This window comes from Triticum aestivum, chromosome 6A (assembly GCF_018294505.1).
Source record: "Triticum aestivum cultivar Chinese Spring chromosome 6A, IWGSC CS RefSeq v2.1, whole genome shotgun sequence".
In the NCBI taxonomy this organism is placed as follows: Eukaryota; Viridiplantae; Streptophyta; class Magnoliopsida; order Poales; family Poaceae; genus Triticum; species Triticum aestivum.
The window spans coordinates 497,729,290-497,745,840 of NC_057809.1; the positions used below are offsets into that span (position 1 = coordinate 497,729,290).

Genomic DNA, 16,551 nt, shown 5'->3' on the forward strand with positions numbered 1-16,551 from the left:
GGCTTTTATCTCTCCAAACTCAGTGTTGTTTATCCACCATGAGTTTGAGGGGGATGTTAAAGTTATAATATAAGTCATGTACCCCTTTGTATTTATCCCATTGTATAAGGGGTTTCCTGCATATGTTCCACACCTGTACATGTATATATATATATATCGGCCTATGACCTCATGGAAATACAAGTTGCCTATTTCTAACACTCCCTCCATTCCAAATTACTCATCACAGAAAAATAGATGTATCTAAAACTAAAATACATCTAGATAAATCCATACCTGCAACAAGTAATTCGGAACGGAGGAAGTAGATTGAAACAACAGATGTTGAGGTTTGATAAAGAGCAAAACACCACAGCTTGAAATGTACCGATCAGAGTGGATACACGAACAAAACACGAGTATTCACGTAAACTTCACAGAGAAAATTACTGTTAACATCATTTGGTGACCGGTGTAGTTCTCACATATTACATCAACTTACTACACATTCTTCCAAACATAGTCGGAGGACCTATTAACCATCGACAATAAATAACACGGAGATCTGGTGAGAATACAATTGAGGACTTATACATGACATCAGGAAATATATGGCCTATTGACTACATGACGATACAGAAGTTTATATAAATAGACATCCTAAAATGCTGAAGTTAGTACTTTACAGGAGACACTGCCAAAAGCCATGGTTACCAACGCTAGTTGCGCCCTTCTAAAGGATGCTCCCCCTTAGTGGAGGTCGTTGGCTGAACTGTTGTCCGAGAACTGAGAAGCACTCGTGTTGAGAGCCTAATTGATCTCAACCTCCAGTTAGAAGTATATAACCGTTACCGATCTTTACATGTTGATGTTGTCATTACTGTTGAAGAGCGCAGCTATCCCTGAGTTATCCAAATGATGCAGCCCAAATGATTGAATAGCTTGACTCTTCAATTTACATAAATGTACATGGAACTTGCAGGACACAGATACCAACCATACTTGGCATTCCTGTTGATTCCTATGTTGGATCTTGTGCCTCAGGACTAACCATTCTCACACGGCGAGCAGCAGCTAGAGGTGGCCTACCAACTGCTTCCAGTATCCTTGTGAACACAACCTTTGCAGGGACACATGTAACTGGTGGAATTGCTCCGTCTGGTTTGATCAAGTCACCGAAAATGCCACTGTGCGTACGCGGCTTTGCTTGAGTGCCACCTTCATGATGCCTTCTTCCAGTGGGAATGGAAGAGAGGGTTCTGACCTTCTGGCTTGACAGACTTGCCTTCTTGGATGGCTTCTTTTGAGATTTGGATGCCGATGACCTCTTCTTACTATTTGACATGCTTTTCTTATCATCCTTAACCTGGTGATTTGCGGAAGTTGAGTATTTACTGAAGACTGGTTTCATTTCCCAGTCTGAATATGCAAGCCTGCCTTCATTGCCACAGTCCATTGATGCTCCTAAAGGATTAGAACGGGGAATTCTTTGCATGGCTGTCCTCCTGCCTGTATGCCAGGCAGTTGGAGCTCCTGTGCTCTCTTCCATACTAATATCACCACCAGAAACCAGGTGGTCAGTGGAACCATCAACAAGTATTTCAATTTGGATAGGGTGTCCAACAATTGCTTTGCCATCCAGTCTGCTCATCAAGGAAACAAGAGGAACATGCTCTCCATGGTAGCTGGCTTGGACCTTCAAGTCAATATCAAACAACATTGGGCCCATGCGACCCAAACGTGAACTGCCATTTCTTTGGTAAAATGAAGGTTCGTCCCAATATGCCTTCCGATCAACACGAAATATCTGATCTGTATCCCAGTTAGGTGGAGAAATCTTGGAAGAATCATTTTCATAGTCATTATAATAGATATAGCTTCGGCTAAGATCTCTTGTAGCTTTCAAGGATGATGGGTATGTTCGACTATGATACAAGTTAACCTCAGGGTGGCTTGTGCCCTCGAATAGATCTGTTTCATCAGAATCATAGTGGGGCTCCTCTTTGATTTGGTTACTAAGCACTTGCTGATCGGATGTCTGCACACTCTCTTTTCTATGATTTATACCATTTGTGTTGTACACAGATCCTTTCATGAGACCATTGGGTTTATCCAAACAGGATTTTCCATCCGTCATATGGGTTGATTTCTTCACTGCACTACGGTTATTACGTTTACCTTTTATATGCCAGCGGGAGACACCCTGCTCAGAAGAACCATCCTCTTCCTCTGATTGATTCAATTGATGCATATAAGCAGAATAGGCGACCTCATTGTCATCATCATCATCATCATAATTATCCACATGTCCAAACCTGTCAGAAGTCCGAAGGAAATAAGGATCACGGGGGCGTAACTCTGGAGGCAGAATCCTATTAGCACCTGTTCATAAGAACACCATAAGAAAGGTGATCAAACAAGGAAAAATTCAAAACTCCACAGAGAACTAGAACAAAATAACAAGGTACAGTAAGAGATTCTGAACCGCAGTAATAATGAAGGCTTAGCTATAGTAAAACATGTATCACAAAATAGGTACGTTCTATTTATTTAAAGCAAGTTATCGAAATCTTTCTGTCTAGTGAAACACCAATGGGGCACGATGTGATGTGCATGAACACCAACATTTGACTCAAGTTATTGTATATAAACAACCATCATTAGTTCACTTGTTTCTCAAAATTAAGGTGGCATATTGGGAAGAGAAGTGCACAGTGCAGTAACGGTGAAGCTGAAGGGAATGGTGTTTTGAAATTGTGGTGGAGAGAAGGGGAGAGAGATGTGAACAGCTGTGTTAAAAAAGGAAGAAAGTGCGTAAAGCTTTCCAAAGTGGAGAGCCAGACTTGTTCTTGAACCACACAATGCAATATTCCATGTTTGACAGGATTCATCTAACATAAATAGCTCAATGAGTTTGTTGTCATATAAGAGCTTGGTCACACACACAAGGTGACTCATCCTTGTGAATTTGAAACCTGTACTTTTATAATGCTATGATAACATTATCTCTAACCATCCGATCAAGTTATCTAATGGCTAACCAAACATTACTGCAGGGTGAGCTCTCAGTTGGCTAGAGGTGCGAGTGCGTGCCCAGACCACCCAGGTTCGAGGCTTGGACTCCGCAGGGTGAGCTCACACTAGTTTCTTAACAAGGGCAGCCCGGTGCACGTAGCTCCTGCTTGCGGGTCCGGGGAAGGGTCCGGCCACTTTGGGTCTTCTGTACGCAGCCTTTCCCTACATTTCTGCAAGAGGCTGTTTCCAGGACTTGAACCCGTGACCTCATGGTCACAAGGCAACAGCTTTACCGCTGTGCCAAGACTGCCTCCGCAGGCTCCGCAGAGTGAGCTCACACTAGTTTCTTCTAACTAAAAATTCCAAAGGTGCTACTGTCCATTGATAGAGTTTTTTAATCCATCTAATGGTTTATATTTAGATCTTTCCTTTTAACATAGCATGCTTGTCTCATGTAATCACATTCTACCATACAACAGCTCTGATTTATTGTTGACATGCCCCATTCGGAACGAGTAATTAGTCACGAGTCATGAAAAAAATCATACTGCCCCATCATACATATGAAGTTTTGGGCATGGGCATGTTGTCCAACATGTATTCCTCTTACTTACCAATTATCCAGTGCACTTAACTGTGTTGTGCACATAAATTAATAAATGGAAACCCCTACACTTCATGAATGATTCAAGTGCTCAAGGACATATACAGGTGGGTCGATTATGCGGTATTTAGGTGGATCACAGTCAGAAGTGCAAAAATTACCCTCTTGGGCACTTGGTCTAACCTACCAAGTTTGGATTGTGTTTAAAGAAGATATATGGGACTATGTGATTAGACAGCAATGTTCTAGCCACAAGCCAAAGCATCTGCACAAACCAAACATTTGTGACACCATCTTTAAGAAAGAAAATCTATGCAGATTTAAAAAAAATGAGTAGACTTCAGCTGTTAGCTGCACCTTTTGAAACTAATGATCTATAGTGACATAACAAGGAGGATGATATTAGCATGAAAGGCTATCTAATTCTCTGACTAAATCCATTATGCAGTGACTTTTATTAGACAGGAAGCCTAATGTGGCAGACATGTAGGCGCCATGTTGCCTAGAACCACATTGAAATGATCAAAGCCGCTTTAGAATAGTCTGCCAGGGACATTTTACCTAGTTTTGAAAGTTGATGATTACATTTGTCCTGTTTTATTGTTCAGGTGGGTACGTGCAGTCAGGAAATAGTTGGGGTGTGAGAAGTACATGTTTTCCTTTGTCAAATTTGATTTGGATACTTCAATGCTACAACTATAAAATGTTAGCAGCATGTACGCTGGGTGATGCAAAAATTATCTGTTACCATATTTAGCAATGTGAATTCACATACAGTCCTACTACTTAACAATGAAAAGAGGGAAGTTAACAAGGGGTACACACGTACTTTGCAAAAGCTCCGTATCATCTTCTGTTTCACTTTCTGAGCATTCCCTCTCTGAAGACTCAGATACGTGTTTCTCAACAAAGTCTGAAGATGTATGTTCCTCAGAAGAGGAATCTGGATGCTGAAGATAACTTTCGGTGTCAAAATCAGCTCCTGTAGAAACCATTTGAGCAGAAGGTAAATCACTATGACTATGAGTTTCACCAGAATCACTAGGCAGGTATGCACATATACTTCTTTTAGCCCGATAGGTGGCAGGTGATGGATCTTTATCTCCCCCAATTAAGATAGCCCCATAATCATCATTGTGCGGCGAGTGCTGCGTCAAGTTTGCACTGCTCTGCAAGACTTGAACAAGTGGTCGGTGTCTGTCACATTTTTCAATAGATTCATCGAAATCACTTCCATCCGATCTATTCTTTTTCACAATTGTACAATTCTCCTTGCTCTCTAAACTTGCTCCACCCTGAATATGTCTCACATGGGATAAGTCTCCAATGTGGTTACTGATAAGATTCTCTGAGGTGCTCTGCGACTCTGAAAAGTTTATCTTCAAACCGGCATTGAGAAAATACTGCCCAGCTTCTTTTTTTGCAGGAAGAGCAGATACATCTTTTCTTTTCCTCTTTTTGCTCTTGTAGCGAGTACTTCCAAGGTCTTTGCGATGTTTCGTGCAAGCTGCATTTCATGTCAGCTTTATCATATCCATACATCCTATTTAAGTAACTAAAGGATGAAAAAAGCTTATTTAACGTTGTCAATCTAAGAGGGCGTACCAGAAAAGTAGGCAGGTCTGAAACCTTGAGTCTGATGCAGTTTCCTCTCTAATTCAAGGGCATGAAGAATGGCATCTTCTCTCCGTGCATATTTCTCTCTTTTCTTCGAAAGAGTCCCTTGAGTAGCCTCTGCCCTCTCAATGCAGGCATCGAACTCCCCACACCTAAATGCTTTAACGCGCTTTGATTTCTCAAGGTTGTACCAGTCACTGTGAAAAAATAAGAGGATGAAAAGTTTATACAAAATGAAGAATTTGTCATAACTCAGAAACTTTGAAGATGTGGAAAGACAAATTTACACTAGTTGAGTGCATGGGGAAAGAACAAAAGATATTAACAGCTATTAATTCCTGAAGAAAACAGTCCCAGCGAAATAGAACAGGAAACTAAGCTCAAACTGTAATAAATATGTGTCTGCTATTCAGAATACGGATTAGCAAAATAACTAGTTTGCGACTTTTCAAGAAATATGCTTAATAGTAACTGACAAAATATTAAACATTACTATTTCACTTGAGCAGAAGATTAGTAGGTTTCCCTCCCTCCTGTTTGGTTTCTACAAAACTACTGTTTTCTATGAGATACGCAAACAAATAAAATCAATTGATTGTTTCCTACAAAATCAACAAACCAAACACAGAAACAATATACGAACCGTATAATACGTAATCAAATATGATTCAGGTGCTTCAGAAATAAGGGGTGAAACAAATTGGCATCAACTTTTTTTTATTCATTCAGCCTTCGTAAAACAAATAATTTTCACTAAATACCTAGCTACAGGATACAATTAAAAACAGCCGTGCAAGGTCCCCAAAAAATAACAATTTAACGGTTTGAACGTGCAACAACTATGTAAGGGCATCTACAATCGTTGGCACTTATCTAGGCGCTTAAACAGGAAAAGATATATACCAGTGTCTCTCTTCCAATGCTAGGCGCTAACCGCCGGCACTAATCACGATTAGAAACATAGTTCAACAAGGCACGCCTAGGCGGGCACTTAAGCACGCCTAGGCTCTAGCAAAACACCTAGTGCTTAACGTGCGCATAATTGTGTTTAAGCATGCGCTTTAGTCAGAAGAACACAAGGCGCTGGGAAAACATACAATTGATGCCTGGCACTTTTTTTACTTTGATTAGAAATATATTCGCAAAAAACACAATTAGAAATAGCGCTTCTTGTCTCTTCTCGTGTGGAAAAAATTGACAACCGCTCGTGGCAAGATTTTGCGCCAATGCCGCATCAGACGCCAGGAATTGATGATGCAACTGCCGATCGACTGGGAAATATTCCCTGACGCCCTCTCCTAGCGCCGGGCGTTGGAGATGGCCTAATGTATGATGTGAACAGCTCTAAATTTCATCTCAAAATGCATGCACAGAACGCAAATAAACTGGTAGCGAGCTTAACAGCGAGCATGAAAATAAGATTTCCTGGTACAACCAGAGGCGTAGCCACCTCCCAGGCTCCTCGAACGAAACTTCATTGGAGTTGTAGCAGGATTTAGGACTCAACTGGCTGATTTCATGGACAAATGCTACTCTTAGTGATAGCAGTTAGACTCTGCCTAGGCATTGTTTCTTCCATCAAAGTTCCAAACTCAGCGTCCCAAAAGCATCAGAAACAAGTGCTAATCGAACTTGACAGGGCGCCTTCTTCTTCTTGAGAAGACAAGCAAAAAGGCAGGAGTTGAAAACTTACACGCTGGCGTCCTCGCGGCCGAGAAGCTTGACCGGCGTGCCGGACCTTGGAGACATGATCTGCGACGGCGGCAGCTCGGATTGGCCCAGGATCCTGCCGGGCCACCAGGAGCCGTTCCTCCGGCGCACCCACACGATGGTCCCCGGCGAGGTGTCCCCGACGCTGCAGCAGCCCTCGTCCGCGTCTCCTCCTCCCTCCGAGCCTCCCCCCATCCCGCCCCGCCCCCCACCGCCAGGCCAAACCCTAACGAACTAACCGCGCCTCCTCAGCCCGCTTCTAGAAGCTCCCCTCGCCCTCGAGATCTGCCTTCCATTCAAGTCACGGGGGGCGCCGGCACCCGGGAGGCGCCCCGCCCGGCGCCTCCTCCGCGCGGCAGGCTCGGGCGAGATCGCGCTGCCCTCGCCCCCGCTCCGCCTCCGGCAGCTTCTAGAAGCTTCCCCCGCGGGACTCCTGGGGCCTCCTCCTCGTCCTCGTCCTCCCTCTCCTCTCCTCCACCCTCCGAGGGGCGGGGCGGGGGCCCGGCGGTGCGCTGGCTCGCGGCCGGCACGGCGGACGGCTCCGGCGCGGCTCCGGTGTGTGTTTCTTCTGGCTCCTCGTTCCAGAAGGAAAAATAAAGAAAGTGGGAAATAGAAAGGTGTTCTTTTCTCTTTTCTTTTGGAGCGGTTTGTTGGTCTTGGCTGGTCTGGACCGCGTGGAGGGAGGGAGAGGGGAAGGGACAAGAGACGGCAACCGACGCGGTCGCTGGTCGAGCCCGGGTCGAACCCAGGAGCGGCGCCAGCGGCCGCGCCTGAGAAGGAACCGCGAAGGGTCGGTCCATGCGCCGGGTGCCGACGGAGGCGTCTCGCCTGTGGTTTTTCGGGTTTCCACATGGATTGGTGGTACACGCACGTTATGACACGAACCAATTTAAAGTAAATAAGATCATCTACAACCGGACCCCTGTTCACTTGCCCTTTGAAACTGAAAACCTACACAGGCTTCAGATAAAAAGGACAGCACTAGACGCGGTCGAAAACTACACGGGTTCGGATAAAAAGGGCAGCACTAGAGGTCAGTCGACTAAGCGTCAGCCCCGCCCGGTCACCATCCCGAGTGTATGTTGCGTTGCTCTCAAGCGTCGGATCAAGCCCCGCTTTGATCCTCCTCGCGAGCCCTCCCTCCTCTTCCCCCTCACATCATCGCACACTGGGAGGGAGCAGTGATTAGCTGAGCGCCGCCGACACCCCGTGGTTCTGAACGTGTGTGAGGCCTCGTCGTTGGTGGTGATTGCAACCTCACTGTTGTCGTCAAAGCAGCACCCACCGTCGTCCGCATCCCTCACCATCACTAGCTTGTGTTGCAGCTCCTATCGTGGATGGATCGTTGCTCCGACATCGCCGCCTCATAGCAGCGGCCAAAAGCAGTTGCAGTTTGTTTGTCCAATGGTTGCAGCACCGATGCGCCGCCAGCGCCCATGCCGTCGACGCTCGCCGCCCCATGGTTGCAACCCCAGGTGCACCGCCCGCCGCCCTCGTCATTGATGCTCGCGGCATGGGTGGACGCCGCTCGCACAACCGTCGCCTCTTGGCCGCCAATTGCACCGGTTTTATAACTACCCGCCCAGTTACGGAGCAGCGTTTGATAGACTCTAAGTGAGTCGATCCTCGTCCGGAGAGCATGTGAGGACATCATGTGTAGGACATGGCATATACATTGTACTTAAGACTTAGAGATGACAATATCTAGTTGCGTCTCAAAGTGGGTCTATTCGACTCGGTGATCTTTATCCCCGAGTCCATACTATCGGTTTAGCATCTCTATGCTCATAACTTATGAAACATAGTCATCAATCGGCGTATACTAGTCAAAGGATATGTGTTGACATAACCTCATCAATTAGGGACCATTAAAACAACCACCATACAAAAATATATTTCCACAAACAAGTCACATAGTTATTGATACATATCACTGATGATGTTCAAGGACAATACAAAAGACTCATGAATACATAGGAAAATTTCATCACATGATTGTCTCTAGGGCATATAGTGCTCATCCCGGAATCAAGTGTCCCAAAGCGAGGACGTGACGACGTGCCTGGGATCATCGGCGAGGTCTAGCGGCAACGAGCCCCGGCGGCGGTTGATCTCGAGAAGCCGCGCACTCGCCCGAATGGCCAACACTGGCACCCGATCCGGGCTCATATGCCAGCTGGTTGGCAGGTGGGCGTCTGGCCACAACAGTGGGGGGGAGGTGTCGCAGTAGCGCTAGCACACCTTCATCTCCACGTACGGGCGTATCCGTGTCGCATCGGCGCGTGGGGCAATGGTGAAGTTGATGACGTCACGTGAGCCTCGCGGGCCTGAAGAAGACCCCGCCTCACGGTCGTGCTTCTCCGGCTTGGCTATGGCGGACGACGGCATGCTCTAGGACTGGTCGGGGCTCGAGGGGTAGGAAGAGTGTGGAAGCGTCGAAGATGCAAATGGGGACAAGGATGTGGACGACCGGTCCATGACTTCGGTATTAAAAAATGACGCTTGGGTGGCGGCCATCGACAGGCGGGCCTGTGTCATGCATGCAACTTAAATGTAAGTGGTGGGAGCTCAGGTTTACTTTGGACTAGTAATCATGCACGTGCACGCACATGTCCCTCATCACACATGTCCCTCATCAAATATAAATGTGAATATGCTCAAAGTACCCAAAATTTAAAATCCATGTCCTAGTATAATTTTTAAAAAATGTTCATAAATGGGAATCTATATATAAGTATTCTAGAATGAGCTTTCGGAGATAAATTATAGTTGAACATAAGAATCTTAAGATTTCTTTCAAAAACCAATAAATACATTCAGTAAACACCATGCTAGGTGTATGCCATGTTGAAAGAACATGCGGTGCCCCCATGTTTGATTTTGGAAATTGATGACAATCTCTATGGACTAATGGTTGCCTTGAGTTATATTTGAAGGTTTTGTCCATAGGCTTTTCTTGGAGTACATGTGTTGGTTTCAAGAAGAGTTTGTGTCGACCAAGGTGCTATTCAAGGAATTATCCAAAGATTGATCATTTGAGAGTTGAGCTTATTGCAAGCATATCTTGAAGAAGAAGATTGTGTGATCATTCATGTTTACCTTCAAGACATCATCCAAACGAAGAGAGTTGGAAAGATTCAAGGTTGATCAAGACTAAGTCAAGAGTGAATCAAGTTGATCAACTCACAAAGCATAGAAGATGTACCGAGAGGGATCAGGCGATCCCATGGTTTGGTAAGCATTGTCCATGCTTTGTGTACTAACCCATGGTCTATGTGAGAGTTCTACGTGGGATTAGGTACATGTTCATGGGCTTGTGTCAAGAGAAAGATATCTCTCAACCCATGGAGAGGATGACATCAAGTGGTGATCGTCATCAAGATTGCCGTGTGCAAGTTCAAGTGGATCATCGCGAAGAGATCAAGTGCTTGAAGCTTGCCGGCCATTGTGGTGACAATGGACTTGTGAGGATGTGCCGAAGAGTGGCTCACCCATAGTGGTCTATGGGGGAGCAATCATCTAGTCTTCATCGTGCCAACACAATCAAGAAAGGTGGTCCAACTTGAGGAAGTCAAGATCGTCATCATCTAGCTCAAGTGTACCATGTGCAAGGCAAAGGTTTGCCCTTGATAGGTTTTCTATTTTACCGGTCTCATGATGGTAGTTGGGAGACCGGGTTATAGGATCGATTGCCGTACTATCAAGGGGGGCTCTCGATGAGTAGCTTGATCGTATCGTTCGTAGAGAGCTCAAACCATTGCATGCTTGCATCATCTTTCTTGGTTCTTGTTTGGTTCTCTTTGTGAGTCTTAGAGCTTATGGTCATCTTGATGACAAGCTTGAGTTCATTGAAAACGGAGTTCGCATGCTTCTTCTATGATGTTTTCGATGGTAGAGGTTTTGCCGGTTCTTCTCGGTTGGAGGTTTCACTCCTCTATTTGTTGGCATTCCTCCCCTGCCTCTTCGCTGTTTTGATGCTACTCGTCGTCTTGTTTTCAACAAGCTTGAGTTTGCTCAATTCGGAGCTCATATGCAGAAGTTATGGCAGTTCTGATTTTCTTGAGTGTGGTTTTTGTCAGGGTCCCAGCGGTAGTACCGCTGAGGAGTCACAAGCGGCAGTACCGCTCCGCAGCGGTAGTACCGCGGGCCACAGCGGTAGTACCGCTTGATGGTCTCAGTAGTAGTACCGTTGCGGCTCCGTGCTCCTACCGCCTCGACTCGAGTGCGCTTTTTCTCGTGTCGGGTTTTGCGGCACTTGCTGCGGTAGTAGTGGCGGTAGTACCGCTTATTAGCGGTAGTACCGCCCTGCCTCCACGGTAGTATTGCTCTGGGTCCCAGCCCCAGCCCCTTTTCTTCTGGCGCGGCAGTACCACTGAAGGGGAGCGGTAGTACCGCTTATGAGCGGTAGTACCGCCCTGCCTCCGCGGTAGTACCGCTCTCTGCGGGGCTGAGTGGGGGATAACGGTTGGATTTTCCCCCTCCTATAAAAGGGGGTCTTCTTCCCCTTTGAACCTTATCCTTTGAGCTCGTGTTCTTTCCCCATTGTTGACCTTCTTCGAGCTTGCTAACTCTCAATCCCTCCATGGATTCTTGCTAGTTTTTGAGGGAAAAGAGAGAGGAGATCTAGATCCACGTCTCCACCAATCACTTTCTCCTCTATGTGAGGGGAACCCCTTGGATCTAGATCTTGGAGTTCTTGGTGTTCTCTTTCTTGTTCTTCCTCTCATTTTCCTCCCTAGCATTAGTTGCTTCGGTGGGATTTGAGAGAGAAGGACTTGGGCACTCCGTGTGCCCTTACCATTGCATTTGGTGCATCGGTTTGAGTTCTCCACGTGATACGTGGAAGTTGCAAGTTGAGAAGCTTATTACTCTTGGGTGCTTGGTACCCTTGAGCTTGTTCCTCTTGGGTGCTTGGGCACCCTAGACGGTTGTTGGTGTTCGGAGCTCAATCATTGTGGTGCAAAGCTCCGGGCAAGCGTCGGGGTCTCCAATTAGGTTGTGGAGATCGCCCCGAGCAATTTGACGGGTTCGGTGACCGCCCCCAAGGGTTGCCAAAGTGTACGGGTTCGGTGACCGCCCCCAAGGGTTGCCATTTGTACGGGTTCGGTGACCGCCCTCAAGGGTCCCTTAGTGGAATCACGGCATCTTGCATTGTGCGAGAGCGTGAGGAGATTACGGTGGCCCTAGTGGATTCTTGGGGAGCATTGTGCCTCCACACCGCTCCAAACGGAGATTAGCATCCGCAAGGGTGTGAACTTCGGGATACATCGTCGTCTCCTCGTGCCTCGGTTATCTCTTACTCGAGCCCTTTACTTATGCACTTTACTTTGTGATAGCCATATTGTTTCTTGTCATATATCTTGCTATCACATAGTTGCTTATCTTTTTTAGCATAAGTTGTTGGTGCACATAGGTGAGCCTAGTTGTTTTAGGTTTTGTGCTTGGCAAATTAACCGCTAGGTTTATTCCGCATTTGTTCAAGCCTAAACCGTAATTATTTTAAAACGCCTATTCACCCCCCCTCTAGGCGACATCCACGATCTTTCACAAGTGCACTTCATAGAGTTTTACACTGAACAAATACTATGCCGAGTACATATCTGCCTTTGCAGGGTGCTCAACATAGAATGTTTTTTATGTAGTGTATTTGCCCAAAGAAAAATTTCAACATCACAAACTGCAGGCTCCTCATAGAGAAAGATCGTTTTGATATACTGAAGAGGCATTTAATATTAATGTGAAAATAAATGAGGTTACATCTATTGTTAACATGGTATATGGATACAATCCACCAAATACAAATAGGGCTATTCAAACAAGACTTCAAATTGTAATATGAAAATAAGGAGGTGCACTTAACTTTGGTGGCAAACAGAGCACATAACAAATCTGACGTGAATTATCATATGCATGTGTGCAAATGCACATACAAAGTAATGCACAATTTTTTTTTCAATATTCAAGCTTGTACTATGTACAAATAACCAAGTCAAAAAATATTGCAGTACGATCGAATATTGGAAATCAACTACATATGTTCAGATTTTCAGTGTAAAAACAGGGCAATAAAGCAGGAATACAACGACGCTGGATGTCTCCAAGCAGCTCAAAGCAAAATCCTGTCAGGCAATGACCTCACTATGTGTGTCGCTGCTGTTGATGGCGTCTTTGTCTTCTATGCATGACAGAAGCAACTTATATGGGGCATGAAGATGACAATAACTGTTGCACGGGCATGGTCCCAAGCTAAGCTATGCTCGCCTGAATTAGAATTTGGCGAAGAGCATTGTTGTATCATCACTTGTGTCTGAATTAGAATATATGATAGCTGTGTTGCAAACAGAATATTCAGTTTCGCTATTTCTATAAGTAAAATAAAAACCACAATCCATCAGTGTGTAATTCCATCTATCAACAGAAGGCCATATATTTTATTTAACTTTGAATGCAGATTGGCCTATTTCTTAGCAAAAGAGTCCATATCTGGAAAAAGAAATTTTGGATTGGAAAATGCATTTAGGAAATTTCAAACCAGAATCACCACGTCTTAAGCTCAACTTAACTGGAAGAACCACTACGAAGTTTTCAATACAAAATAGTCAGATTGTTACGCAAAAAAACATTGAGAGTAGCATTACTACATGTGGAAATCATCATAATAATTAGAAGAGCATACCCTGCCCAGATGGATAGGGGAGCCGATACATATAGACCAGTGTGCAACACATGATATCAACAAATATAAGGTGAGATTCTACTCACCATATTTGTGTCGCAAAATCAATTTCAACAGTATAATCTAATAGTAGAGGGTAAACATAGATAAGTGTTTACCTCTTGTCCGATGTCTTTGTTGACGCCATTGACATTTCCAAAATCGTCCTGCAACCTTCCATTTATGTGATTGTTATAAATACACCTCAAATCTGATGTGATCACAAACTGTAAAAAATAAAATGAGCAGATAAGCATCACATTCCAACCATAATCCATCAAACTTTAATAAGTAGTACATAGATAAGCTATAAAAACTATTTTCTTAATTCAGTGAAAGCACAAAAGAAACATTACTGGATGAGGTAATAAAGAATAGCTAAATGATGCAACAATGGGAACATATTCAGATTTCAGAATACAATAAGTTTGAGGCTCGTATTAAAAAGGAACTTCAATGCCCTTCATTTGATTTTGCTGGAGAATGTTTCAAGGGATTTCTGAATAACTTTATCGTTTCTAACTAAATTGCAAGGTTAGTTTGTAAAGCCAAATATCAAATTAGCATTGAAAAGAATACATATAGATTACACGTTTGCACTTAGTTTATGTACATACCCAGCACCGGGGTGTACCTTCATGTGATTGAAGGCTGATGTAGAGAGCCAAGAGTTACGCAACAATACACATGTTGTGGAGCATCTATATCTCGTATACTAACTTCACACCTCAATATTTCTCTGAAATACAACCATAAAAAATATTAAGCCAAAGTGCCTTGTCAAATCTGAAATTTACAGCATGAAAATAGTACTAAGATAACAATAAAAAAATTAAGCCGAAGTGTCTTGTCAAATCTGCAATTTACGGCATGAAAAGACCACTAATATCACACTATCGTTTCAGAGTGGCACACTATCGTTTTCCTCTGCTAACGTACACAAATATAGAAATTCAAAAGGAGCCTCAAACTAACCTTTCACTTTACCACTCCCTGCCTTCCCCTTTGCCATTGCTGGCACCATATTCTTCATGTTCATCTTCTAGGTAGCCCACTCGCAACAGCAGCAAGCCACCGGCCATGTTGCTACACTGCCATGTGCCCTTGCCTACAGTCTGCTGCCTGCAGATGTGCCTGATATCTACCCCGGCAAAACAATCACATGTCTGCTCCAGGCCTCCCCCTACACACCACTATGCTAGCAGCTTGTGTTTCTACGAAATTCAGAAGGTTCCAACATAACTGTAATGCTATGCTAAATTTTACTCCATGCGGAATAGGGCAAATATGCATTGCTATATATATTTAACATTGCCCAGGATAGTTCTTGACCCTCGGCAGAATAATTCACTTAAGATAAGATAGCTTAATTAAAATACATTAACAAGAAAATAATGTGGTAGGTTGAACTTCTTTGCAGTGGTGCTGAAGCTTTCCTGGCAGATTTGACAATTAGCCTCACTAATCAGGTTCTTCATATCACTGAAGAAAAATGAAGGCCAGTCACAATTTTGAATGGATAGATAACCGTCTAGTATCAACCAACTAATAGTAAAAATACGTGAAGATGGTACTATCATCCGGCATTCAGCGCTGCTCCCATGATTGCAGAATGGGCAGGAAAAGACCGTATCGAGTTTGTCCATCCACTTCCTAGGGGGTGGCCTAGCGGCCGCTTTTCTCTTCCCAATGGTTCAACTTCTCTCCTTCATTCAAAATCTACAAAGAGCAGCGGTGTTATAATCTATCTAGCAAAATGACGAATTGATGATAATACATATAACACATCAATGGAGTTGCTAATCAGGAGGAAATCAATAGTTGATATTTTCCTGAAACATACAACAATTGTACGCATGAGGGTATTCAGATGCATAGTAGTAATTATTAGTATTACCATAATAAAAAGCACCAAGCTATCACGCATCATCCATTGTAAAAGATCCCTGAAATTTGCAACCACGCAAGATAAGACAGCGAACCAATCATACACATATCATCCAGAAGATGGAATCAAGGAACACAACAACATGCATGATCCTACCATGGACAATACACCCAGGGGCGGATCTGGCATAGAAATCGTGTGAAGGCCCCATCCCTACCCTACTCGAATTGATCGATTTGGTTTAAAAAGAAAGAGAATTGAGGCCGCAGTGGATGAGAAGAAACAACCCATCTAGCTGCTCATGCATACCTCAAAGAGAGGGAGGAGATAAGAAGGCCGGACGAAGACTGGACGGGGTGGAGACAGCAGCAGGATGTCCCCAGGCCAGAGGAAGTTCCGGAGAGGCGACGGCGAGGGGTGGAGAAAGCAGCAGGATGTCCGCCTCGATGCCCTTGTGCTGCACCTGGGCGCACTCGCGACAGTCTTGCTCCTCGTCCATGAGCGCCCGGTAGAGCACCAAGAGCAGCCTACTCCTCGCGCCCACTCCGGGCCCGGAGACGGTTGAGGCGGCTGCGTCCTTCGAGGCGAGCGTATGGAAACGTGAGGCCTGCCGGAGGTGAGGGAGAGGAGGCAGCGGTGGGTGAGTCGGAGCGGGGCGAGGGAGAGGAGAGAGATGGTGGTCGCCATTTTCGTCCTCTGCTGCCCGCTTATCGTGTGGGATGGTGAAGAGGGAGAAGAGGGGAACTTGGGAGGAGATCCCCGCCTGCGTCGCGTGGGGGCGGCGGTGGACACGACGCGGCCGTGGGGAGAGGTGAGCGGGGCGAGGGGAGGGAGCAGTTATTTTTGGGAGACAGAAGTGGAGAGAAACAAGAAAAATCTTTGGTCGTTTCCATAATTAAGGGAATCATGCGAGCGAGGGAGATCACGCACTACATTTTGTTCCATAAATCAGGCAGGTGGGCCGCGGGATCGAGGGATGCGGAGCGCGGAGAATTGGCCGACGATAGCGTCTGCTTGGCAGAA

At 45.1% G+C, this 16,551-nt stretch overlaps 1 protein-coding gene and 2 long non-coding RNA genes across 5 annotated transcripts; all 3 read right to left on the minus strand.

Moving 5' to 3' along the window:
• Positions 1-401: 401 nt before the first annotated feature.
• On the minus strand, positions 402-7,588 carry LOC123128094 (uncharacterized protein At1g51745). Of its 2 annotated transcripts, XM_044548007.1 has the most exons (5): positions 6,909-7,588; positions 5,204-5,412; positions 4,662-5,105; positions 4,428-4,580; positions 402-2,361 (listed from the first exon to the last, which is right to left on the minus strand). In XM_044548007.1, exons 1-5 carry the CDS (start codon positions 7,118-7,120, stop codon positions 1,001-1,003), a joined length of 2,379 nt encoding a protein of 792 aa, XP_044403942.1. In that variant the 5' UTR covers positions 7,121-7,588; the 3' UTR covers positions 402-1,000. The 2 variants fall into 2 exon arrangements, with proteins under 2 accessions (XP_044403942.1, XP_044403941.1); XM_044548006.1 differs by having other exon boundaries at positions 4,428-5,105.
• A 6,149-nt stretch (positions 7,589-13,737) lies between these two features.
• Positions 13,738-14,715, minus strand: LOC123130822 (uncharacterized). Of its 2 annotated transcripts, none has more exons than XR_006464017.1 (3): positions 14,616-14,715; positions 14,275-14,379; positions 13,738-13,867 (listed from the first exon to the last, which is right to left on the minus strand). It is a non-coding gene; the product is annotated as an uncharacterized lncRNA (long non-coding RNA). The 2 variants fall into 2 exon arrangements; XR_006464016.1 differs by having other exon boundaries at positions 13,760-13,867; positions 14,258-14,379; positions 14,616-14,712.
• A 138-nt stretch (positions 14,716-14,853) lies between these two features.
• On the minus strand, positions 14,854-15,946 carry LOC123130824 (uncharacterized). The gene is made up of 3 exons (XR_006464018.1): positions 15,838-15,946; positions 15,538-15,586; positions 14,854-15,359 (listed from the first exon to the last, which is right to left on the minus strand). It is a non-coding gene; the product is annotated as an uncharacterized lncRNA (long non-coding RNA).
• Between the last annotated feature and the right edge of the window lie 605 nt (positions 15,947-16,551).

Excerpts from the sequence above, each read along its gene's own strand:
- LOC123128094 (XM_044548006.1), bottom strand. The coding sequence starts at position 7,120 with ATGGGGGGAGGCTCGGAGGGAGGAGGAGACGCGGACGAGGGCTGCTGC. Across the intron at positions 5,106-5,203 it reads CAGACCTGCCTACTTTTCTG|CTTGCACGAAACATCGCAAA; the intron begins GTACGCCCTCTT and ends CATGAAATGCAG. Across the intron at positions 2,362-4,427 it reads TGATACGGAGCTTTTGCAAA|GTGCTAATAGGATTCTGCCT; the intron begins GTACGTGTGTAC and ends TCTTATGAACAG.